Here is a 27,290-nt window from a genome sequence, read left to right as displayed (position 1 = left end):
AACTGTTCCTGGATGGTTGGGAGAAGTTGCTCTCGGAGGATGTGTTGATACCATTCTTTATTCATGGCTGTGTTCTTAGGCAAAATTGTGAGTGAGCCCACTCCCTTGGCTGAGAAGCAACTTCACACATGAATGGTCTCAGGATGCTTTACTGTTGGCATGACACAGGACTGATGGTAGCGCTCACCTTGTCTTCTCCGGACAAGCTTTTTTACGGATGCCCCAAATAATCGGAAAGGGGATTCATCAGAGAAAATGACATTACCCCAGTCCTCAGCAGTGGCTTCTTTGCTGCCCTTCTTGACACCAGGCCATCCTCCAAAAGTCTTCGCCTCACTGTGCGTGCAGATGTACTCACACCTGCCTGCTGCAGTTCCTGAGCAAGCTCTCTACTGGTGGTGCCCCGATCCCGCAGCTGAATCAACTTTAGGAGACGGTCCTGGCGCTTGCTGGACTTTCTTGGGCGCCCTGAAGCCTTTTTCACAACAATTGAACCGCTCTCTTTGAAGTTCTTGATGATCCGATAAATGGTTGATTTAGGTGCAATCTTACTGGCAGCAATATCCTTGCCTGTGAAGCCCTTTTTGTGCAAAGCAATGATGACGGCACGTGTTTCCTTGCAGGTAACCATGGATGACAGAGGAAGAACAATGATTCCAAGCACCACCCTCCTTTTGAAGCTTCCAGTCTGTTATTCGAACTCAATCAGCATGACAAAGTGATCTCCAGCCTTGTCCTCATCAACACTCACACCTGTGTTAACGAGAGAATCACTGACATGATGTCAGCTGGTCCTTTTCTGGCAGGGCTGAAATGCAGTGGAAATGTTTTTGGGGGATTCAGTTCATTTTTATGGCAAAGAGGGACTTTGCAATTAATTGCAATTCATCTGATCACTTTTCATAACATTGTGCCAAACTTTGATTAATTGTGCCATGTGGTAGCAGAGAGAACAGTCTATGACTTGGGTGACTGGAGTCTTTGACATTTTTTGGGGCCTTCCTCTGACACCGCCTGGTATAGAGGTCCCGGATGGCAGGAAGCTTGGCCCCAATGATGTACTGGGCAGTACGCACTACCCTCTGTAGCACCTTGCGGTCGGATGCCGAGCAGTTGCCAAACCAGGAGGTGATGCAACCGGCCAGGATGCTCTCGATGGTGCAGCTGTAGAACTTTTTGAGGATCTGGGGACCCATGACAAATCTTTTCAGTCTCCAAATCTCTTCAGTCTCTTAGCGATGTGGACACCAAGGAACTTGAAACTCTCGACCCGCTCCACTACAGCCCTGTCGATGTGAATGGGGGCGTGTTCGGCCTTCTTATTCCTGTAGTCCATGATCAGCTCCTTTGTCTTGAACACGTTGAGGGAGAGGTTGTTGTCCTGGCACCACACTGCCAGGTCTCTGACCTCCTCCCTATAGGCTGTCTCCTCGTTGTCGGTGATCAGGCCTACCACTGTTGTGTCGTCTGCAAACTTAATGATGGTGTTGGAGTCGTGCTTGGCCACGCAGTCGTGGGTGAACAGGGAGTAGAGCAGGGGACTGAGCACACACCCCTGAGGGGCCACCGTGTTGAGGATCAGCGTGGCAGACGTGTTGTTGCCTATCCTTACCACATGGGGGCGGCCCGTCAGGAATTCCAGGATCCAGTTGCAGAGGGAGGTGTTTAGTCCCAGGGTCCTTAGCTTAGTGATGAGCTTTGTGGGCTCTGTGGTGTTGAACGCTGAAAGAGTGCAATTTATGCTTTGGTAGATTTAGACTGTGTCTTGTGTATCAGGTTTTCTGAATCCCTGACAATCAAGTGAACTGTACATACATTTACTGAGTAATGTTGTTCTCTTTTACACTGTCAGCATGCAAAGTAAAATCCCAACCTGATGTCCCAAAGGTTTTCAACAACAAAATGTAAATATGAACCTGTTGTCAGCCAGAGTCAGTACTGAAACAGAGCATATAGTTGGGCTCATACATGCAGTACTTGTAGTCACTGAGCCATGTAGCTAGAACAGCCTGGAGAAGGGCCAACAAGGCATGGTTTAGATTGGTGATGAACCTTACAATGTACACACATACACGCACAAGTGCACAGTGTAGACCACACACGCATGCTCTCACACCCCCGCACACACACACTCTCTCTCTCTCGCTCTCTCACTGAAGGAAGGCAGAGGGATGTAAAACTCATAATGTGTTCTCTGAGCTGCCGGAGGGGAATACTTTAACTTTGTTGAGACTTGTTCCTCTAAAGCTTATGTTAAAACCGCACATGAAAGCGTAAAGATGATTATGAGCATAATTTCAGCCATAAATGTCTCTGCCTCTTTATGACTGTTCCCAAAGGGTTGTCCTAGATTAAACTTCATGTCCTAAACAATATGGCACCTCAAATGAAAGAGCTCTCATGCACATACACCCACACACATGAGCATGCATGCACAGAAACATGTGAGAAGACAAAGAAAGAGAAAAGACAACTGCAGTCTAACCTTTTTGTAACTTGAGTAATATTGAGTTACGTCAAGTGCCATTGAGTTATCTGAATTGCTATAGAATGTCAAGCACTCGTCCATTCCAAATGTGTAGTGACTCCTATAGGGAGCCTGATGAACATGTGTACACACAGTAAATGCCTCTTCAGTCTCTTCTGATGTTTCTTCTGACTCAGAAACAGGAAATGTTGTCTTCTCTTGGATGAGCGAAAGGGTCGAATGCCTGAGGCGTCGGAGAAATGCCTGAGCATCTTATCTCTGAAACATAGACACACACACACACACACACACACACACACACACACACACACACACACACACACACACACACACACACACACACACACACACACACACACACACACACACACACACACACACACACACACACACACACACACACACACACACACACACACACACACACACACACACACACACAAGCATGCACATACACACACACGTATACAGTCACACACATGTGCGCATTGGTGTTCCCTCATTTCCCCACACAACTTGATGAGATAAATGATATCTGTCCTAGTTTTTAAAGTACATGCTGTTGGGGAGATTCCACAGTACTCACAGTTTACACACAGTACATTAGGCAATTCCTAGGCTATTTTCACAGATTCGTAAAGCATTACGTGACGTTCCATACCTTACTGTCTGAGGTCGGAAGATAATTGTTTGATAGATCGTTTCAGCATGTTTGATGATTAGAATTTGCGCGATTATGATTTTATGGCCAAATTCAAACATTATTCTGTTTCTGTAACTTCTATATCTGAGCTGTAACTAAGGTGTTGGTAATCAATAACGTCTGACTTACTAAACAATGCAAGGTCTTTGTTAATCTGAGAGATCTATCACTGTTCTTTTATAACATGTCATAACAAGCTATATAGCTTGGGTCTCAGCGGTAATAACATCCATATGTCAGGTCATAGGACTAAAATAGAACAGCTTTTTTTGTGCCTTTTTAGATGTTACATGACTTGACCAAAGAGCATGGTACCCTCAGATAGAGTTTTCAAAATAGCAATCGTTGCAGTTCACATGTACTTTTTTGTTGATATTGATGTTAGAATGTTTATCTTTTTCTCAGTGATCCCATTGCTGATATGAATCTTATGGAATTTTTATAGGGTCTGAAAGCGGAATCACCTCCCACCCCAGTATTCCCGGAACACTGACACAGTTCTAGAACTCCATCTGGACGAGACCTCAAGAGGAATCACTCCCAGATCAGACAACATGGGAAGTATGTGTAGGAGGAGTCTGTGGGTAGACACACAAACACACGCATGCACACACACACACACACACACACACACACACACACACACACACACACACACACACACACACACACACACACACACACACACACACACACACACACACACACACACACACACACACACACACACACACACACACACACACACACACACACACACATAGGGCTGCTGTGGTCACACTCCCTGGTGTGCTCAGAGACCCCAAGACACCTGTTCCAGAGGTTGTAATGACAGTTATCCCCTTAGGGAACAGAGAGGCAAGTGGCTCTGGCCTAGGGACCAGTCTGTTCTCTTTAAACTGAAAAATATAGCCTGGTTTCCGATTCTCCTCCTCTCCAAAGGGTACACTCTTTCACCACCCAAGGATTTAGAGAAATTGGATTGGTGTACTCTATGCTCGACACTCAGTCTAGACCTCTATAGCTCAATTGATAGAGCATGGTGCTTGCAACACCAGGAGAGTAGGTTTGATTCCAGGGACCATCCATATGCAAAACATGCATGCACACATGACTGTAAGTTGCTTTGATTAAAAATGTCTGCTTAATGGCATATATTATTAGAACAATCAAATGCTTTTTAAATACATGAGGGGAATGAAAGAGTGCACACTTTGGGGAGAACGAGGGAGGATCTGAATTGGCCTTCTGTGCCTCATCATCCTTACATCCTTACAACCTTCAATTGTGTTTACTTATCATCGAGAAGAAACCTGAATCTACACTTCCTCTGTCGTCACTTCATTGAAAAAGTTCACCATTATCGGTAAATACTCAACTATAAAATCTCAACGGTTGGTAACGGAAATCCATCGATAAGAATCAGAGAGTTTAGCTCAAATGATGATTTGCACATGTTGAATTTGCACAATCACCAGACGAGATGGTGAGATGGCGCTGCAGTGTATAGCAGTTACCAGTTATTTTGTGTGTTTTTTTACACTGTTTTGTACATAATGTGTCCGCCATAATTTCCTATGATATACATCTTGCTGGTTTTTCCATGCATCATCAAGGCCGGACGGCAGCCTTGGGTAGGAGAGCTGTGTTTCTTTGTTAACAACAGCTGGTCAGTGACCTCTAATGTTAAGGAATTCTCAAGTTTTTGCTCGCCTAATATTTACCAAGAGAGTTTTCATCTATATTTTTCATAGCTGTCTACTTACCACCACAAACCGATGCTGGCACTAAGACAGCACTCAAGAGATGTATAGGGCCATGAGCAAACAAGAAAATGCACATCCAGAGGCGGCGCTTCTTGTGGCCGGTGATTTTAATGCAAGAAAACTGAAATCCATTTTACCTCATTTTTACCAGCGTGTCACCTATGCCACTATAGGCGACAAAACTCGAGGGCACCTTCACTCCACACACAGAGACACATACAAAACTCTAGGGCACCTTCACTCCACACACAGAGACACATACAAAACTCTAGGTCACCTTCACTCCACACACAGAGACACATACAAAACTCTAGGTCACCTTCACTCCACACACAGAGACACATACAAAACTCTAGGACACCTTCACTCCACACACAGAGACACATACAAAACTCCAGGGCACCTTCACTCCACACACAGAGACACATACAAAACTCTAGGGCACCTTCACTCTACACACAGAGACACATACAAAACTCTAGGGCACCTTCACTCTACACACAGAGACACATACAAAACTCTAGGTCACCTTCACTCCACACACAGAGACACATACAAAACTCTAGGTCACCTTCACTCTACACACAGAGACACATACAAAACTCTAGGTCACCTTCACTCTACACACAGAGACACATACAAAACTCTAGGGCACCTTCACTCTACACACAGAGACACATACAAAACTCTAGGTCACCTTCACTCCACACACAGAGACACATACAAACTCTAGGTCACCTTCACTCCACACACAGAGATACATACAAAACTCTAGGTCACCTTCACTCCACACACAGAGACACATACAAAACTCTAGGGCACCTTCACTCCACACACAGAGATACATACAAAACTCTAGGTCACCTTCACTCCACACACAGAGACACATACAAAACTCTAGGTCACCTTCACTCCACACACAGAGACACATACAAAACTCCAGGTCACCTTCACTCCACACACAGAGACACATACAAAACTCTAGGGCACCTTCACTCCACACACAGAGACACATACAAAACTCTAGATCACCTTTACTCCACACACAGAGACACATACAAAACTCTAGGTTACCTTCACTCCACACACAGAGACACATACAAAACTCTAGGTTACCTTCACTCCACACACAGAGACACATACAAAACTCTAGGGCACCTTCACTCCACACACAGAGACACATACAAAACTCTAGGGCACCTTCACTCCACACACAGAGACACATACAAAGCGCTCCCTCGCCCTCCATTTGGCAAATCTGACCATAACTCTATCCTCCTGATTCCTGCTTACAAGCAAAAACTCAAACAGGAAGTACCAGTGACGAGCTCAATACGGAACTGGTCCGATAAAGCGGATGCTAAGCTACAGGACTGTTTTGCTAGCACAGACTGGAATATGTTCCGGGATTCATCCGATGGCATTGAGGAGATCACCACATCAGTAACCGACTTCATTAATAAGTGCATCGACGACGTCGTCCCCACACTGACCGTACGTACATATCCCAACTAGGAGCCATGGATTACAGGCAACATCCACATTGAGCTAAAGGCTATAGCCATGGGCGGATTGTCCTTTTGGCAAAAAAAGGACCATCTTTTATTGGGGTGGGCCGGTCGAAATCATTATTTTAAAATAAATTTGAAAAACTGACACGGATAGCTTTTACTTAATCTCTGTTGTCATAATAATCTATATTGAGTATTTGGCTTATTAGTGGGCAACGGCAGGCCCCCTTACCAAGAGGCGCCGGGCCCAGTTTTCTGATTGGCTGAGCTGAGGTGGCGCAAATTCACATTCGATGTCAAACGCGCACAATCGAAGAGAGTGAGACCCGCTCTGACTCTCTGTCAGTCACTCAGTCAGAACGGAAGATCATGGATCTTTAAAAAATAAATAAGGTGGTGCCCGAAAAAGTTAGTGAGACCAAAAAAAGGGCACAAATATCATACCCCCCAAAAAATGATTGAGGGCGTCTGAAACTTTCTCACTTATCATTATTCACGATTCATTCAGGACTATGCGTAATCATGGTAGAATCCACATTAATGTAAAGGTGTTTAGAAACATATTTACAAAAAGTGACTCCAAATGACGCTACAGTTGAAGTCGGAAGTTTACATACACCTCAGCCAAATACATTTAAACTCAGTTTTTCACAATTCCTGACATTTAATCCTAGTAAAAATTCCCTGTCTTAGGTCAGTTAGGATTACCACTTTATTTTAAGAATATGAAATGTGAGGGATCACATGACCCCTGAACGAGAACTAAGAGCTCCGCACAAGTAGTTTCCAATTCCTAATCTTACCTCCACTTCAAGTTTAAACTCCTTTAGCTTTAGTCAAAAAGTCATGGCGGCTACAAAAGGCGAAACTACAGGTGACATTTTTACCCGGACTCAAGCATTAGCGACAAAGCCTCCAAGAAGCAGCTAGCTTCAGAAAAAGCTAGCGCCATTAGCCAGGAGGAAGAGGACCCGTTCCCCCCCAAGGCCCAACGAATGCCAACCTCTCACTCTGTCGAAGACATCCTTTCTGAGTTGAGATCCCAACGTACAGAACTCAACATTAAATTAGATGCCATTAACTCTCAGCTCAGTGCGATAGGGGGCAAGGTGACAATCCTGGAAAATTCTTTGCCTGACATCAACAACAAGATAACCATTAATTTATTTATTTATTTTTTATTTCACCTTTATTTAACCAGGTAGGCTAGTTGAGAACAAGTTCTCATTTGCAACTGCGACCTGGCCAAGATAAAGCATAGCAGTGTGAACAGACAACAACACAGAGTTACACATGGAGTAAACAATAAACAAGTCAATAACATGGTAGAAAAAAGAGAATCTATATACAATGTGTGCAAAAGGCATGAGGAGGTAGGCAATAAATCGAATAATTACAATTTAGCAGATTAACACTGGAGTGATAAATCATCAGATGATCATGTGCAAGTAGAGATACTGGTGTGCAAAAGAGCAGAAAAGTAAATAAATAAAAGCAGTATGGGGGGGTGAGGTAGGTAAATTGGGTGGGCTATATACCGATGGACTATGTACAGCTGCAGCGATCGGTTAGCTGCTCGGATAGCAGATGTTTAAAGTTGTTGAGGGAGATAAAAGTCTCCAACTTTTTTATCAACTTTTTGCAATTCGTTCCAGTCGCAGGCAGCAGAGAACTGGAAGGAAAGGCGTACAAATGAGGTTTTGGCTTTAGGGATGATCAGTAAGATACACCTGCTGGAGCGCGTGCTACGGGTGGGTGTAGCCATCGTGACCAGTGAACTGAGATAAGGCGGCACGTTACCTAGCATAGCCTTGTAGATGACCTGGAGCCAGTGGGTCTGACGACGAACATGTAGCGAGGGCCAGCCGACTAGGGCATACAGGTCGCAGTGGTGGGTCGTATAAGGTGCTTTAGTAACAAAACGGATGGCACTGTGATAAACTGCATCCAGTTTGCTGAGTAGAGTATTGGAAGCTATTTTGTAGATGACATCGCCGAAGTCGAGGATCGGTAGGATAGTCAGTTTTACTAGGGTAAGTTTGGCGGCGTGAGTGAAGGAGGCTTTGTTGCGAAATAGAAAGCCGACTCTAGATTTGATTTTGGATTGGAGATGTTTGATATGAGTCTGGAAGGAGAGTTTGCAGTCTAGCCAGACACCAACCATAAACGCGGGGCACCTGGACGAGGCAGAGGGGCGAATCCTATCTACGGAAAACTTATTGACAGACGCCATGGAAACAATAGCATATGCTAAAAAAAATATAGAGCAGCTGGAAGAGAAAACAGAGGACCTGGAAAACAGGTGGCGAAGGAATAATTGTGTTCTATTAAATCTGTGCGAAAAAGAAGAGGGAAACATGCCACTGATCCGCTACCTGCAAGACAAACTTCCCGAGTGGCTCCACACGTCCACCGACAGGCCCATAGAACTCGAGAGAGCTCACCGAGCACTGAGGCCCCCACCAGCAGCCAGACAACCACCGCGCCCAATCACCATACGCTTCCTGAGATTCACCGACAAGGAACGAGTCCTACAGGCGGCGAAAACCAACACCATTACAGTGGGAAACTCACCTTACACCAGGACCTGTCAGCTGGAATACGCCGAAAGCGCAGAGAGTTTGACGAGGTGATAATACTCCATTGACCGAGGCATCTTTAGGGGATTCAAATACCAAAACGAGCTCAGGATTCTTCACCAAGGAGCCCTGCGACACTTCAAAACACCCGAGGAGGCAAAACGGTTTTTGAAAGACAATCCCGGTCAATGAGAAATGGACCAATGACTAAATGCGATTACTGTTATTACTAAAGGAGGTAAGACAACATATAGCCGATATCCAAAGACCCACCCGCCCTGCTAAATGCCATTATAGCTGTCTAATCTCTATTTATGTTACTTTAGCTGAGAGGGATAGGATCTATAGCATAACCTGGGCCTACTAACGTTTCAGCCTACTTTTATTTACCTTTTTTGTTGTTGTTGTTGCTATTATTACTTGCGGTTCCCTATGTCCCTTGGGGGAGGTATATGTAGGCTGGGCTATTGATTTTATTTTCTCCCTCTTTTAATGTGGTCTGGACGGGGGCTACGTTGCCATTTACTCAATGCGGGGCGGAGAGGATGAGTCATTTCTTTGGTGGGGAGGGGGAGACGTTGTGCGTTGCTAACTGATCCTGTTTTTGTTTTTTTTGGAACGCAGAATTGTGACTGAGCGGGGGGGTAATAGATCCAACGGGATATGTCGAGTTGTTTGGGAACTCGGCTGGGGTGTTCAGAGATTGTTATTTTATGTAAACCATTTATTTTCCTTTTATGTGAACGCAGCTGTAACTACTATCCACCTTTACCCAGAGATGACTTGCACTAAACTTCGATTTACTGTTCGATGACGATGACTAGTACCATAAATCTATTGACATGGAACTGCCATGGTCTAGGTCATGCAATAAAACGGAAAAAGATATTATGTGCTGTAATAAAGGAAAAAGCAGACATCGCGCTATTACAAGAGACACACCCCTGTGATGCTGAACATGCCAAACTCCGCAGAGCTTGGGTGGGACAGGTGTATTTCTCATCTTTCAAATCGAACAGTAGATGTACAGCCATACTTATCCATAAGAATGTTCCATTCATAATTGACAAAAACATATCTGATCCGGAGGGGAGATTTATTTTGATAACTGGGTCACTGTATGGACAACCAATTACTATCTTAAACATATAACACAGATACTAAACCCTAACACAGATACTCCTGCTTTCATGTCGAAAATGATAACCCTGTTCAATGAGCATTGTGTTTCCTTTGGAGTGCTGGCTGGAGATTTTAATTGTACCCTTAACCCAACCCTGGACAAATCATCTCAAGTCCCCACCACAAACCCTAGATCTGCAAAGATGTTGAACTCTCTTACTAAAGAGATGGGACTGATAGATATCTGGAGAGAGACTAATAGCTCATCTATGGACTATACATACTACTCTAATGTCCATAACACCTACTCCCGTATAGATTACATTTTTATCCCAAAGAGTTTCATAAATTCATCCACGTGTACAATCGGACCCATAGCACTTTCGGATCACGCCTTTGTCCACCTCCGCTTTGACCTCTGCAAAAACATCCCGAGATCAAAGAGCTGGAAATTCAACACCTCCATGCTATTAAACGAAGCGTTCCATACATTGGTAACTACATGGATAGACAACTACACACAAGACAACAAAGATTCTCCTGTTTCTCCGGCCACAATGTGGGACGTTGCTAAAGCCACACTAAGTTGTCATCTAATTGCATATGCTTCCTCTAAGAAAAAAGCAATGGAAGCACACAGGCTAGATCTTGAGAGGGAGCTGGAACGCTGTGAAAAAGTACGTAAACAATCCCCAGACAGCACCTCCTGGAGTCAACTTAAAGCAGCCAAAGCCAAACTAAATTTGGACTATACTCGGGAGATAAAAAAAGTTTTCTTTACTAAACAGAAATACCATGAGTATAGCAATAGGCCTAGTAGATTGCTTGTTTACCAATTAAAAAAAGAGCAGTCAGAGCGCACAATTATGGCTATCCGAACAGCAGAGGACGAGGTCACATATGACCCAAAAAATATCAATTTAACTTTTCATGATTTTTACTGCAAACTATATACCTCTGAGAGAAAACACACGGAGGCAGAACTCCACTCCTTCCTAGAGGGAATCTCGCTACCTAAACTATCAGAGACCGACCAAGAAGATCTCAACTCCCCCTTCACTCCTGAGGAGATCCTGGAGGCAATCACCTCCATGCCACCTAACAAGTCCCCAGGCCCAGATGGATTCCCCAGAGAGTTCTACAAAGCTTTTTGGCCCCAGCTTAGCCGTATTTTCATGCCAATGCTGGAGGATTTTTGCAAAAACGGAGTTCTCCCAGACTCAATGCACACAGCTCGCATTACAGTGTTGCTCAAAAAAGACAAGGAACCTCTATCCTGCTCCTCCTTCCGGCCCATAAGCTTGTTGGATTTCCACTACAAAATAATTACCAAATTGCTCGCCAAAAGACTAAACACTCTTCTTCCCAAAATAATAAAAGCGGACCAAACTGGATTTATTAGAGACAGATACTCTTCTGATAACATTCGCCGTCTTTTTGATATTATTGATCAAGTAAATGCACAGAAGACCCCTGTCCTGCTGGCTTCACTGGATGCTGAGAAGGCGTCCGACAGGATGGAGTGGAGCTTTCTGTTCTCAGTCTTAGAAAAGTTCAATATGGGCCCAAACTTTATTAAATGGATCAAATCACTATACTCTCATCCAAAGGCCATGGTGACTACTAACGGACTGAACTCTGACAGATTCCCTTTGGGACGGGGCACAAGACAAGGGTGCTCGCTGTCCCCCCTGCTCTACTTGTTGGGGCGGAGCCTCTTGCAGAGTTGATAAGGAGCAATCCAAGTATTATGGGTGTTTCTGCAGGCGGCCTTCAGCACAAGATTTCGCTTTACGCGGATGATGTCTTGCTCTACATATCCAACCCTGAGAAATCCCTTCCTCCCATTTTAGACACAATTGCTCAGTATGGCACGTTTGCAGGTTATAAGATCAATTTTAACAAATCTACTGTCTGCCCTCTCAATATTACACTCACCAGCTCTATGAAGACACTATGTCCATTCCAATGGAAGACACAGGGGTTTCAATACCTTGGGATCTTCATAACACCAGATCTGAATAGCCTTTTCAAGGAGAATTATCTTCCACTCCTGGATCGAATCAAGAAAGATCTCCAAACCTGGATCTCCCTCCCAGTTAGCTTAGTAGGAAGAATTAATGTCATCCGTATGAACATCCTCCCTAGACTGAACTATTTATTTCAGATGCTCCCATGCTATCTCCCAGCTTCCTTTTTGAAAACAACTAACCAAAGCATCACCAAATTTATATGGGGCAATAAAAAACCTAGGATCAAGTTCTCCACTCTATCGAAACCTGAATCTAAGGGCCGTCTTGCCCTTCCCTCCCTTCAATTGTACTACTGGTCTGCCCAAATCCGCAACATGCTAACATGGATCACAAACAGACAAGAGTCAACGTGGATTCAGATAGAAGCTCAATCCTGTGGTTCATTGCCACTAAGCTCAATTATATTCATTAATAACTTTAGTGAAGTGGGCAACATAGCCAAAACCTTTGTGATTTACAGCACCCTACTAGCGTGGAGGGACTGTAAGAAATATCAAATAAAATAAAATTTCTTTATATGGCCCTTCGTACATCAGCTGATATCTCAAAGTGCTGTATAGAAACCCAGCCTAAAACCCCAAACAGCAAGCAATGCAGGTGTAGAAGCACGGTGGCTAGGAAAAACTCCCTAGAAAGGCCAAAACCTAGGAAGAAACCTAGAGAGGAACCAGGCTATGAGGGGTGGCCAGTCCTCTTCTGGCTGTGCCGGGTGGAGATTATAACAGAACATGGCCAAAATGTTCAAATGTTCATAAATGACCAGCATGGTCAAATAATAATAATCACAGTAGTTGTCGAGGGTGCAGCACCTCAGGAGTAAATGTCAGTTGGCTTTTCATAGCCGATCATTAAGAGTATCTCTACCGCTCCTGCGGTCTCTAGAGAGTTGAAAACAGCAGGTCTGGGACAGGTAGCACGTCCGGTGAACAGGTCAGGGTTCCATAGCCGCAGGCAGAACAGTTGAAACTGGAGCAGCAGACAGCCAGGTGGACTGGGGACAGCAAGGAGTCATCATGTCAGGTCGTCCTGAGGCATGGTCCTAGGGCTCAGGTCCTTCGAGAGAGAGAAAGAAAGAGAGAAAGAGAGAATTAGAGAGAGCATACTTAAATTAACACAGGACACCGGATAAGACAGGAGAAGTACTCCAGATATAACAAACTGACCCTAGCCCCCCGACACATAAACTACTGCAGCATAAATACTGGAGGCTGAGACAGGAGGGGTCAGGAGACACTGTGGCCCCATCCGATGATACCCCCGGACAGGGCCAAACAGGCAGGATATAACCCCACCCACTTTGCCAAGGCACAGCCCCCACACCACTAGAGGGATATCTTCAACCACCAACTTACCATCCTGAGACAAGGCCGAGTATAGCCCACAAAGATCTCCGCCACGGCACAACCCAAGGGGGGGCGCCAACCCAGACAGGATGATCACGTCAGTGACTCAACCCACTCAAGTGACGCACCCCTCCTAGGGACGGCATGAAAGAGCACCAGTAAGCCAGTGACTGAGCCCCTGTAATAGGGTTAGAGGCAGAGAATCCCAGTGGAGAGAGGGGAACCGGCCAGGCAGAGACAGCAAGGGCGGTTCGTTGCTCCAGAGCCTTTCCGTTCACCTTCACACTCCTGGGCCAGACTACACTCAATCATAGGACCTACTGAAGAGATGAGTCTTCAATAAAGACTTAAAGGTTGAGACCGAGTCTGCGTCTCTCACATGGGTAGGCAGACCATTCCATAAAAATGGAGATCTACAGGAGAAAGCCCTGCCTCCAGCTGTTTGCTTAGAAATTCTAGGGACAATTAGGAGGCCTGCGTCTTGTGACCGTAGCGTACGTGTAGGTATGCACGGCAGGACCAACTCTGAAAGATAGGTAGGAGCAAGCCCATGTAACGCTTTGTAGGTTAACAGTAAAACCTTGAAATCAGCCCTTGCTTTAACAGGAAGCCAGTGTAGGGAAGCTAGCACTGGAGTAATATGATAAAAAATGTGGGTTCTAGTCAGGATTCTAGCAGACGTATTTAGCACTAACTGAAGTTTATTTAGTGCTTTATCCGGGTAGCCGGAAAGTAGAGCATTGCAGTAGTCTAACCTTGAAGTAACAAAAGCATGGATACATTTTTCTGCATAATTTTTGGACAGAAATTTTTGCAATGTTACGTAGATGGAAAAAAGCTGTCCTTGAAACAGTCTTGATATGTTCGTCAAAAGAGAGATCAGGGTTCAGAGTAACGCCGAGTTCCTTCACAGTTTTATTTGAGACGGCTTTACAACCATCAAGATTAATTGTCAGATTAAACAGAAGATCTCTTTGTTTCTTTGGACCTAGAACAAGCATCTCTGTTTTGTCCGAGTTTAAAAGTAGAAAGTTTGCAGCCATCCACTTCCTTATGTCTGAAACACAGGCTTCTAGCGAGGGCAATTTTGGGGCTTCACCGTGTTTCATTGAAATGTACAGCTGTGTGTCATCCGCATAGCAGTGAAAGTTAACATTATGTTTTCGAATGACATCCCCAAGAGGTAAAATATATAGTGAAACAATAGTGGTCCTAAAACGGAACCTTGAGGAACACCGAAATGTACAGTTGATTTGTCAGAGGACAAACCATTCACAGAGACAAACTGATATCTTTCCGACAGATAAGATCTAAACCAGGCCAGAACTTGTCCGTGTAGACCAATTTGGGTTTCCAATCTCTCCAAAAGAATGTGGTGATCGATGGTATCAAAGGCAGCACTAAGGTCTAGTAGCACGAGGACAGATGCAGAGCCTCGATCTGACGCCATTAAAAGGTCATTTATCACCTTCACAAGTGCAGATACAGTGCTATGATGGGGTCTAAAACCAGACTGAAGCATTTCGTATACATTGTTTGTCTTCAGGAAGGCAGTGAGTTGCTGCGCAACAGCTTTTTCTAACATTTTTGAGAGGAATGGAAGATTCGATATAGGCCGATAGTTTTTTATATTTTCTGGGTCAAGGTTTGGCTTTTTCAAGAGAGGCTTTATTACTGCCACTTTTAGTGAGTTTGGTACACATCCGGTGGATAGAGAGCCATTTATTATGTTCAACATAGGAGGGCCAAGCACAGGAAGCAGCTCTTTCAGTAGTTTAGTTGGAATAGGGTCCAGTATGCAGCTTGAAGGTTTAGAGGCCATGATTATTTTCATCATTGTGTCAAGAGATATAGTACTAAAACACTTAAGTGTCTCTCTTGATCCTAGGTCCTGGCAGAGTTGTGCAGACTCAGGACAACTGAGCTTTGGAGGAATACGCAGATTTAAAGAGGAGTCCGTAATTCGCTTTCTAATGATCATGATCTTTTCCTCAAAGAAGTTCATGAATTTATTACTGCTGAAGTGAAAGCCATCCTCACTTGGGGAATGCTGCTTTTTAGTTAGCTTTGCGACAGTATCAAAAATAAATTTAGGATTATTCTTATTTTTCTCAATTAAGTTGGAAAAATAGGATGATCGAGTAGCAGTGAGGGCTCTTCGATACTGCACGGTACTGTCTTTCCAAGCTAGTCGGAAGACTTCCAGTTTGGTGTGGCGCCATTTTCGTTCCAATTTTCTGGAAGCTTGCTTCAGAGCTCGGGTATTTTCTGTATACCAGGGAGCTAGTTTCTTATGACAAATGTTTTTAGTTTTTAGGGGTGCAACTGCATCTAGGGTATTGCGCAAGGTTAAATTGAGTTCCTCAGTTAGGTGGTTAACTGATTTTTGTCCTCTGACGTCCTTGGGCAGGCAGAAGGAGTCTGGAAGGTAATCAAGGAATCTTTGTGTTGTCTGAGAATTTATAGCACGACTTTTGATGCTCCTTGGTTGGGGTCGGAGCAGATTATTTGTTGCGATTGCAAACGTAATAAAATGGTGGTCAGATAGATTATGAGGAAAAACATTAAGATCTACAACATTTATTCCATGGGACAAAACTAGGTCCAGAGTATGACTGTGGCAGTGAGTAGGTCCAGAGACATGTTGGACAAAACCCACCGAGTCGATGATGGCTCCGAAAGCCTTTTGGAGTGGGTCTGTGGACTTTTCCATGTGAATATTAAAATCACCAAAAATTTCAATATTATCTGCTATGACTACAAGGTCCGATAGGAATTCAGGGAACTCAGTGAGGAACGCTGTATATGGCCCAGGAGGCCTGTAAACGATAGCTATAAAAAGGGATTGAGTAGGCTGCATACATTTCATGACTAGAAGCTCAAAAGACGAAAACGTCATTTTCTTTTTTGTAAATTGAAATTTGCTATCGTAAATGTTAGCAACACCTCCGCCTTTGCGGGATGCACGGGGGATATGGTCACTAGTGTAACCAGGAGGTGAGGCCTCATTTACCACAGTAAATTCATCAGGCTTAAGCCATGTTTCAGTCAGGCCAATCACATCAAGATTATGATCAGTGATTAGTTCATTGACTTTAACTGCCTTTGAAGTGAGGAATCTAACATTGAGTAGCCCTATGTTGAGATGTGAGGTCGCAAAATACCTGGGCATTTCCTCCCAAATATGTTCTCACTCGCCTATAGTAGGCAACCCAGACTTGCCAAAAGCCCAGCGGGATGCCAACTTTAATCTTTGGCATACTCTAGGAATCAGGACCTTTTCAGACCTATTTCATCAGAAGACCACTACACTGAAATCCTTTCAAGAGCTCTGCAGTGAATTCAATGTGCTAAGATCCCATTTAAAAAAAAATATCTTCAAATTAGACATGTCATTTCCTCATTTACTTCCAAGAGGAGGTTTAGAACTCAGTTGAATGAAGTTGAAACCCTTCTTGTCACAGCACAATCCATTAAAGGCAAACTATCTTATATCTATAGACTCCTTTCTGAGAAAGGAGGCTCCTCCTTTACTCCCTTGAAAATAATCTGGGAAAAGGACCTTGGTCTGACTATCAGTGATGAGTTATGGGCGGAGGTTTGCGACAGGGTATATTGCTCCTCTACTAATGTAAAAATGAAACAATCTAATTACACATTTTTGTACAAATTTTATTACACTCCCTTGAGACTCCATAGAATGAAAACAGACAATTCTCCTAACTGTAAAATATGTACTTCTGAAAGTGGAACCTATATGCATGTATTTTGGAGCTATAGAGAGATTGCCAGATTTTGGCAATCTATACATACTGCTGCACAGAAAATACTAGATGTACAGTTTGATATGACCCCGTGTATCTATCTTCTTAATGCCCAGCAGGACTTTGTTCTTGATCCTGACAGAGAAAATTTGCTTATGACCATTACATACTTTGCTAAGAAATGTATTCTTCTATTGTGGGCCTCTAATACCTCTCCTACATTTAAAATGTGGATTGACCAGATTGTTGACTTTCTCCCTCTTGAAAAGCTCACTTATGACCTCCGCAAGATACAGCCCAAGTTTGATAGACTCTGGTCTCCACTACTCAACTATATTTCAAATTGGACAGAGTGAATGGGGTGATTAGGGAGATGAGCAGATGCATGTTGTGTAAGGTGCTGTAAAATCTAAAAACAAATTATTTGCTCGTTGTCTCAGCTAAGGCTGGAAATAGCTAATAAGAACCTTGATAGTGCTGCTGCAAGTTTTATATTTTACATTTTGTAATAATTATTCTTTGTGTGTATGTATATATATATATATTAATATATTTTTTTATTTTTTTATTATTATTATATATATTTTCATTTTATTTTATTTTAAAGCCTGTCGCATCTGTGAATGTGGAATGTGTTTTGTTGGTTGATTGAAAAACAAGACAACTTAATAAAACTTTAAATTGAAAAAAAAGAATGTGAAATGTCAGAATAATAGTAGAGAGAATGATTTATTTCAGCTTTTATTTCTTTCATCACATTCCGAGGGGGTCAGAAGTTTAGATACACTCGATTAGTATTTGGTAGCATTGCCTTTAAATTGTTTAACTTGGGTCAAACATTTCGGGTAGCCTTCCACAAGCTTGCCACAATAATTTTGGCCCATTCCTCCTGACAGAGCAGGTGTAACTGAGTCAGGTTTGTAGGCCTCCTTGCTCGCACACACTTTTTCAGTTCTGCCCACACATTTTATATAGGATTGAGTCAGGGCTTTGTGATGGCCATTCCAATACCTTAACTTTGTCGTCCTTAAGCCATTTTGCCACAACTTTGGAAGTATGCTTGGGGTCATTGTTCATTTGGAAGACCCATTTGCGACCAAGCTTTAACTTCCTGACTGATGTCTTGAGATGTTGCTTCAATATATCCACATAATCATGATAACAACACCCACCCGTAGCATGCGCTCCAGCAGGTATATCTCACTGGTCATCCCCAAAGCCAACACCTCCTTTGGCCACCTTTCCTTCAAGTTCTCTGCTGCCAATGACTGGAACGAATTGCAAAAATCGCTGAAGCTGGAGACTTATATTTCCCTCACTAACTTTAAAACATCAGCTATCTGAGCAGCTAAACTTTAAAACATCAGCTATCTGAGCAGCTAACCGATCGCTGCAGCTGTACATAGCGCATCTGTAAATAGCCCACCCAATCTACCTACCTCATCCCCATACTGTTTTTATTTACTTTTCTGCTCTTTTGCCCACCAGTATTGCTACTTGCACATCACCATCTGCTCATCTATCACTCCAGTGTTAATTTGCTAAATTGTAATTACTTCGCTACTATAGCCTATTTATTGCCTTACCTCCTCACGCCATTTGCACACACTGTATATAGACTTTCTTTTTTTTCTATTGTGTTATTGACTGTACGCTTGTTTATTCCACGTGTAACTCTTTGTTGTTGTTTGTGTCGCACTGCTTTGCTTTATCTTGGCCAGGTCGCAGTTGTACATTAGAACTTGTTCTCAACTAGCCTACCTGGTTAAATAAAGGTGAAATGATTTATTTATTTATTTTCCTGCCTCATGATGCCATCTATTTTGTGAAGTGCACCAGTCCCTCCTGCAGCAAAGCACCCCCACAACATGATGCTGCCACCCCCGTGCTTAACGGTTGGGATGGTGTTCTTTGACATTTTCCTCCAAACATAACGATGGTCATTATGGCCAAGCAGTTCAATTTTTGTTTCATCAGACCAGAGGACATTTCTCCAAAAAGTACGATATTTGTCCCCATGTGCAGTTGCAAACTGTAGTCTGGCTTTTTTATGGCGGTTTTGGAGCAGTGGCTTCTTCCTTGCTGAGCGGCCTTTCAGAGTATGTCGATATAAGACAAGTTTTACTGTGGATATAAATACTTTTGTGCCTGTTTCCTTCAGCATCTTCACAAGGTCCTTTGCTGTTGTTCTGGGATTGATTTCCAAAGTACGTTCATCTCTAGGAGACAGAATGCATCTCCTTCCTGAGCGGTATGATGGCTGCGTGGTCCCATGGTGTTTATACTTGCGTACTATTGTTTGTACAGATGAACATGGTACCTTCAGGCATTTGGAAATTGCTCCCAAGGATGAACCAGACTTGTGGAGGTCTACAATAATTTTTCTGAGGTCTTGGCTGATTTCTTTAGATTTTCCCATGATGTCAAGCAAAGAGGCACTGAGTTTGAAGGTAGGCCTTGAAATACATCCACAGGTACACCTCCAATTCACTCAAATGATGTCAATTAGCCTATCAGAAGCTTCTAAAGCCATGACAACATTTTCTGGAATTTTCCTAGCTGTTTAAAGGCACAGTCAATTTAGTGTATGTAAACTTCTGATCCACTGGAATTGTGGTACAGTGAATAATAAGTGAAATAACCTATCTGTAAACAATTGTTGGAAAAATTACTTCTGTCATGCACAAAGTATATGTCTTAACCGACTTGCCAAAACTATAGTTTGTTTAACAAGAAATTTGTGGAGTGGTTGAAAAATGAGTTTTAATGACTCCAACCTAATTGTATGTAAACTTTCAACTTCAACTGTATGTTATTTACTATTCATGTCTGTTTGGCACAAAATAATCTGAAACAAAACCAAAACAAACAGAAAAGGCATCAAACAAGTTTGTAGAGTCACAAACTTGATGTAATCATTGTATATGGGACCAAATACAAGAGAATTTATCCCAATACTTTTGGTCCCCTAAAATGGGAGGACTATATACAAAAAGTGCTATTATTTCTAAACGGTTTACCTAATATGGATGAAAATACCCTCAAATTAAAGCAGACAGTCTGTACTGTACTGTCCAAATTGTCACTGTACCAATACTTTTGGAGATCATTGTGTCGTGTCTTTGGCTATGCCGGATTAAGTGATATGACATGCTATTCTATAAAATCCTTTCTCTGTAATTAATATAACCTGATTGAGCTTGTCATGTTTTGTCTTTGATCATCATGTCTTGTCCCTGTGCTTCCCTCTGCTGGTCTTATTAGGTTCTTTCCCTTTTTCTATCCCTCTCTCTCCCCCTCCCTCTCTCCCTCTCTCGCTCTCTCTCTCTATCGTTCCGTTCCTGCTCCCAGCTGTTTCTCATTCTCCTAACCTTCATTTACTCTTTCACACCTGTCCCCTATTTTGCCCTCTGATTAGAGTCCCTATTTCTCCCTCTGTTTTCCGCTTCTGTCCTTGTCGGATTCTTGTTTGATGTTTGCTGTTCTGTGTCCTTGTTCCGCCCTGTCGTGTTTTTGCCTTCTTCAGATGCTGCGTGTGAGCAGGTGTCTATGTCAGCTACGGCCTGTGCCTTCCTGAAGCGACCTGCAGTCTGTGGTCGCGTCTCCAGTCGTTCCTCTCTACTGACGAGAGGATTTCAGTTTCCTGTTTTGGATTTTATCATTGTTTGTTTAAGACTGGATTAAAGACTCTGTTTCTATTAAGTCGCTTTTGGGTCCTCATTCACCAGCATAACAGAGATTGATCTCCTTCCGGGGACCACTCCCCCTCGGGGTAGACTATACTCTCTGTCGGCTCCCGAACGTAAGGCTCTCGAGGATTATCTGTCTGTTTCTCTCGACGCCGGTACCGTGGTGCCTTCTTCCTCTCCCGCCGGAGCGGGGTTTTTTTTTGTTAAGAAGAAGGACGGTACTCTGCGCCCCTGCGTGGATTATCGAGGGCTGAATGACATAACGGTTAAGAATCGTCATCCGCTTCCCCTTATGTCGTCAGCCTTCGAGATTCTGCAGGGAGCCAGGTTCTTTACTAAGTTGGACCTTCGTAACGCTTACCATCTCGTGCGCATCAGAGAGGGGGACGAGTGGAAAACGGCGTTTAACACTCCGTTAGGGCATTTTGAATACCGGGTTCTGCCGTTCGGTCTCGCTAATGCTCCAGCTGTCTTTCAGGCATTAGTTAATGATGTACTGAGAGACATGCTGAACATCTTTGTTTTCGTTTACCTTGACGATATCCTGATTTTTCTGTTTTCCGCTTCTGTCCTTGTCGGATTCTTGTTTGATGTTTGCTGTTCTGTGTCCTTGTTCCGCCCTGTCGTGTTTTTGCCTTCTTCAGATGCTGCGTGTGAGCAGGTGTCTATGTCAGCTACGGCCTGTGCCTTCCTGAAGCGACCTGCAGTCTGTGGTCGCGTCTCCAGTCGTTCCTCTCTACTGACGAGAGGATTTCAGTTTCCTGTTTTGGATTTTATCATTGTTTGTTTAAGACTGGATTAAAGACTCTGTTTCTATTAAGTCGCTTTTGGGTCCTCATTCACCAGCATAACAGAGCTAATCATGTAAATGTAATTAACCACGAAATTAACCACGAAAGAGTGTTTATAGAGCTGTTATCTTCCGAATAAACTCTTGAGAAACCTAGTAATATTTTACATCAATAGCAGTCAATATTAATCGTCACCTTATTTCAGTCTCATCTGAACATCGTAGAATTCTTGGTTATCTTCACGAACCCTGGCTAACAAGTTGAATCAGCAATACAAAATTGGGTTTGATTATATATTTACTAAATACCTAACTAATCACACAGAATTACATATACACAGAATGAATCATACCTTGATTACAAATTATGTCATAAAGGAAAACGTCCCTAGCGGACGGAACAGATATGACAGCTGGTTACACAAAGGAAAGGGGGTTGGGTTTGAGTGAAAGAGCGGGAAGACTGAGGAACAAAGGGAGAAGCTGTGCTATCGTAAATACAGTATCTTATGCATTCTAAATTACCGCCCATTTGGAAAAGGAAAATGCAATAAATATTTACTCTGAGCTGCGCTTCGGTAGGTTGGTCGTAGATGCTGGCCGTGTTGGCCAACAGAGATCCTCCTGTCCTCGGAAGAATGTCACTGGTGGTAAATTGGATACGTTGTAGTATCGTCGTTGTGTGGTAGACGGAATAGGTCATCCGTCCTTTCCTAGCCCACGTTTACAGCTGCTGTTGCTAACTCAACGGCTAGGATGTCTCACTTCTTTAGTGAATAAGAGTTCAAAGTTTATACCATTCACAACCAAAACTCACGCTGAGGTTGGCTTAGTTCTGTAGTTGACATGTTAGTCCTTTTCAATGTATGGACCGTCGTCCTATCGTCCTCGGAGCAGATAGTTACATTTTCGTCAAGGGCTTATATAGTGGAGGGAGAGAAGGGTGTGTTTCATAGTTTATAACCCATGTCTCTTCACAGGGGCGGGCCACTGATTGAGCAGAGCTCTAACTTTATGAAAACCCAAATCTCTCATTTGGAAGCTAAAATTACATTTAATCTTTTCACAAATAGTGAAATGTGAATCTGATAACTAGAATGTGTAGACTTTCCCAGATACAGTTTATGTCGTCCTGTCATCAGTCATAATGTCTCAGATGACAACTGAACTGACATCATATTCATTAAGTACCAACGCATATTTTCAACTGGTTCTATTACCGAAATATGGTTCCTTTCCCCCCACTTGTTTGATGTTCCCAGACTCTCTATGTTTAACAAAGGCTATTCAAGAGTCCTTCAGTAGAGTCAAGAGAGAGAGGGGAGAAAGGTATTTATGGGGGGGTCATAAACCTTACCCACAGGCCAACGTCATGACAATTGTATTCCTGCTACCGTTCCTACTTCTTTTAAAAATATGTTTCTATTACATGGCTGTATCTTTTTTTATATACAGTACCAGTCCAAAGTTTGGACACACCTACTCATTCCAAGGTTTTTCTTTATGTTTACTATTTTCTACATTGTAGAATAATATAGAAGACATCTAAACTATGAAATAACACATATGGAATCATGTAGTAACCCAAAAAGTGTTAACAAATTCTTCAAAATAGCCACCCTTTGCACACGCTTGGCATTCTCTCAATCAGCTTGATGAGGTAGTCACCTGGAATGCACTTCAATTAACAGGTGTGCCTTGTTAAAAGTTAATTTGTGGAATTTCTTTCCTTCTTAATGCATTTGAGCCAATCAGTTTTGTCGTCACAAGGTAGGGTTGGTATACAGAAGATAGTCCTATTTGGCAAAAGTCCATATTATGGAAGGACAGATCAAATAAGCAAAGACATGAAGGTCAGTCGATGTGGAACATTACAAGAACTTGTAAAGTTTCTTCATGTGCAGTCGCAAAAACCATCAAGCGCAATGATGAAATTGGCTCTCATGAGGACTGCCACAGGAAAGGAAGACCCAGAGTTACCTCTGCTGCACAGGATAAGTTCATTAGAGATAACTGCACTTCGGATTGCAGCCCAAATAAATGCTTCACAGAGTTCCAGTAACAGACACATCTCAACACCAACTGTTCAGAGGGGACTGCGTGAATCAGGCCTCCATGGTCGAATTGCTGCAAAGAAAATACTAATAAAGGACCAATAAGAAGAAGAGACTTGCTTGGGCCAAGAAACAAGAGCAATGGACATTACACCGGTGGAAATTTGTCCTTTGGTCTGATGAGTCCAAATTCAAGATTTTTAGTTCCAACCACCGTGCCTTTCTGAGACACAGAGTGGGTGAATGGTGGTTTCCACTATGAATCATGGAGGAGGTGTGATGGTGTGGGGGTGCTTTGCTGGTGACACTGTCAGTGATTTATTTAGAATTCAAGGCACACTTAACCAGCATGGCTGCCAGAACATTCTGCAGCGATACGCCATCCATCTGGTTTGCGCTTAGTGGGACTATCATTTGTTTTTCAACAGGACGATGACCCATAACACACCTCCAGGCTGTGTAAGGGCTATTTGACCAAGATGGCGCCGACAGAGATGGTCGCCTCGCTTCGAGTCCTTAGGAAACTATGCACTATTTTGTTTTTTTATGTATTATTTCTTACATTGTTAGCCCAGAAAATCTCAAGTGTTATTACATACAGCCGGGAAGAACTATTGGATATAAGAGCGACGTCAACTTACCAACATTATGACCAGGAATACAACTTTCCCGAAGCGGATCCTTTGTTTGGACCACCACCCAGGACATTGGATCTAATCCCAGAGGTCGACCCAAAACAACGCCGCCGCAGAAGAGGTAGACAGAGCGGCCTCCTTGTCAGACTTCAAAGGCGTGCACACGACACACCGCTTCGAGTATATTACTCGTCAATGTCCAGTCTGTTACGTTCGTTGTTTGAATGAGGAGACCAAGGTGCAGCGTGGTAGGCAAACATCATACTTTTATTAAAATGAACACCGAAAAACAACAAAATACAAAAACGAACGTAAAGTTCTGCAGGCTACACAGCAACTATACAAAATCAAGATCCCACAAACTAAGGTGGGAAAAGGCTGCCTAAGTATGATCCCCAATCAGAGACAACGGTAGACAGCTGCCTCTGATTGGGAACCATACCAGGCCAAACAAAGAAATAGGAAAACTAGATTTCCCACCCTAGTCACACCCTGACCAAAATAGAGAATTATAAGGATCTCTAAGGTCAGGGCGTGACAGTACCCCCCCACAAACGTGCGGACTCCGGCCGCAAACCTGAACCTATAGGGGAGGGTCCGGGTGGGCATCTACCCTCAGTGGCGGCTCCGGTGCGGGACACAGACCCCGCTCCGCTCGTGGCTCCGCCAACTTCGGTGGCGCCTCTGGTGCGGAGAACGTCGCCGGAAGCTCCGGACTGTGAATCATTGCCGGAGGAATCGAACCATGGATCGTCGCCGGGGACTCCGGACCGTATATCGTTGCCGGGGACTCCGGACTGGGAATCCCAGCTGGAGGCTCCGGACTGGGAACCGTCGCTGGAGGCTCCGGACTGGGGACCGTCGCTGGAGGTTCCGGACTGGAGACCGTCGCTGGAGGCTCCGGACTGGGGACCGTCGCTGGAGGCTCCGGACTGGGGACCGTCGCTGGAGGTTCCGGACTGGAGACCGTCGCTGGAGGCTCCGGACTGGGGACCGTCGCTGGAGGCTCCGGACTGGGAACCCTCGCTGGAGGCTCCGGACTGGGAACCCTCGCTGGAGCCTCCGCACCATGGATCATCACTGGAGGCTTCGGCCATGGATCATCACTGGAGGCTTCGGGCCATAGATCATCACTGCAGGCTCCGGTCCATGGATCATCACTGGAGGCTTCGTGCCATGGATCATCACTGGAGGCTTCGGGCCATGGATCATCACTGGAGGCTTCGGGCCATGGATCATCCCTGGAGGCTTCGGGCCATGGATCATCACTGGAGGCTTCGTGCCATGGATCATCACTGGAGGCTTCGGGCCATGGATCATCACTGGAGGCTTCGGGCCATGTATCATCACTGGAGGCTTCGGACTGGGAACCCTCACAGGAGGCTCCGGACTGCGGAGGCGCACTGGAAGCCTGGTGCGTGGAGCAGGCACAGGGCGTACCAGGCTGGAGAGACGCACTGGAGGCCGGGTGCGTGGAGCTGATACAGGATATACTGGGCCGTGGAGGCGCACTGGAGGTCTGGAGCGTAGAGCTGGCACAACCCGTCCTGGCTGGATGCTCACTTTAGCCCGGCAAGTGCGGGGCGCTGGCACAGGACGCACTGGGCTGTGAAGGCGCACTGGAAACACAGTGCGTAGAGCCGGCGTAGGATATCCTGGTCCGAGGAGGCGTACTGGAGACCAGGAGCGCTGAGCCGGCACAACCCGTCCTGGCTGGATGCTCACTTTAGCCCGGCAAGTGCGGGGCGCTGGCACAGGACGCACTGGGCTGTGAAGGCGCACTGGAAACACAGTGCGTAGAGCCGGCGTAGGATATCCTGGTCCGAGGAGGCGTACTGGAGACCAGGAGCGCTGAGCCGGCACAACCCGTCCTGGCTGGATGCTCATTTTTGCACGGCAATTGCGGGGAGCTGGCACTGAGCGCACCGGGCTGTGAATGCGCACTGGAGACACAGTATGTATCACCGCATAACATGGTGCCTGAACGGTCACACGCTCCTTAAAGCGAGTATGGGGAGTTTGCTCTGGTCTGAAACCTGGCTCCCCAACCACCCTGTGTGCCTCTCGTGCTTGCGTCGTGGTTGCGAACCCCGGAGTCGTCGTTGATCCTCCTTCGCTGCCTCCACCTGCTTCCATGGCAGGGTCTTGTCCCCTGCCATAACCTCCTCCCATGTCCATGATGTCCTCCACTCCCTTTTCTCCCAGGCCCAGGATCCCTGCTCCTCCTGGCCACGCTGCTTGATCCTTTGGTGGTGGGATCTTCTGTTACGGCAAACATCTTACTTTTATTAAAATGAACACCGAAAAACAACAACATTTTAATTTTCAGGCTTACATATAATTTTGTCCTACAGTTTCATCAACTTGCAGTGAACACTGAGCTGTGTTTTATGGATTCATTAATTTCAGTGATTGAAGGAATGCAGGAATTTAAAAAGTAAATAGTGTACAAATCTGATCTTCTCTGACTACTCCCTTCCATCTTTGAAGAGACTGAGAACAAGAGGGTCTTTATAGTTTTACATCCGCTTCAAAGACTAGGCAGGGAAGATAGCCCACTCAAACTGTCACAATAAAACATGCACACTCACAAACCTTAAACACATCCAAACAAAAACAGAAATACACACTTATACAGCTAAAAACCACATAGAGATTCATTCACACACAATACGCAAAAACATACACATCAACGTACCCACAGGCATGCAGCGCACAAGCATGCACACGCACACACACATACACACACGCACGCACGCACACACACACGCACACACACACACACACACACACACACACACACACACACACAC

At 44.4% G+C, this 27,290-nt stretch overlaps 1 protein-coding gene across 1 annotated transcript; it reads right to left on the bottom strand.

Annotated features, from left to right (window-relative positions):
* Positions 1-10,519: 10,519 nt before the first annotated feature.
* On the bottom strand, positions 10,520-25,574 carry LOC139543441 (variant surface antigen B-like). Its single transcript, XM_071349543.1, has 3 exons — positions 25,465-25,574; positions 25,091-25,341; positions 10,520-10,587 (listed from the first exon to the last, which is right to left on the bottom strand). Exons 1-3 carry the CDS (start codon positions 25,572-25,574, stop codon positions 10,520-10,522), a joined length of 429 nt encoding a protein of 142 aa, XP_071205644.1.
* Between the last annotated feature and the right edge of the window lie 1,716 nt (positions 25,575-27,290).

This window comes from Salvelinus alpinus, chromosome 18, assembly GCF_045679555.1.
Source record: "Salvelinus alpinus chromosome 18, SLU_Salpinus.1, whole genome shotgun sequence".
NCBI classification, from domain to species: Eukaryota; Metazoa; Chordata; class Actinopteri; order Salmoniformes; family Salmonidae; genus Salvelinus; species Salvelinus alpinus.
This window is presented reverse-complemented; position numbering and strand designations above follow the sequence as displayed.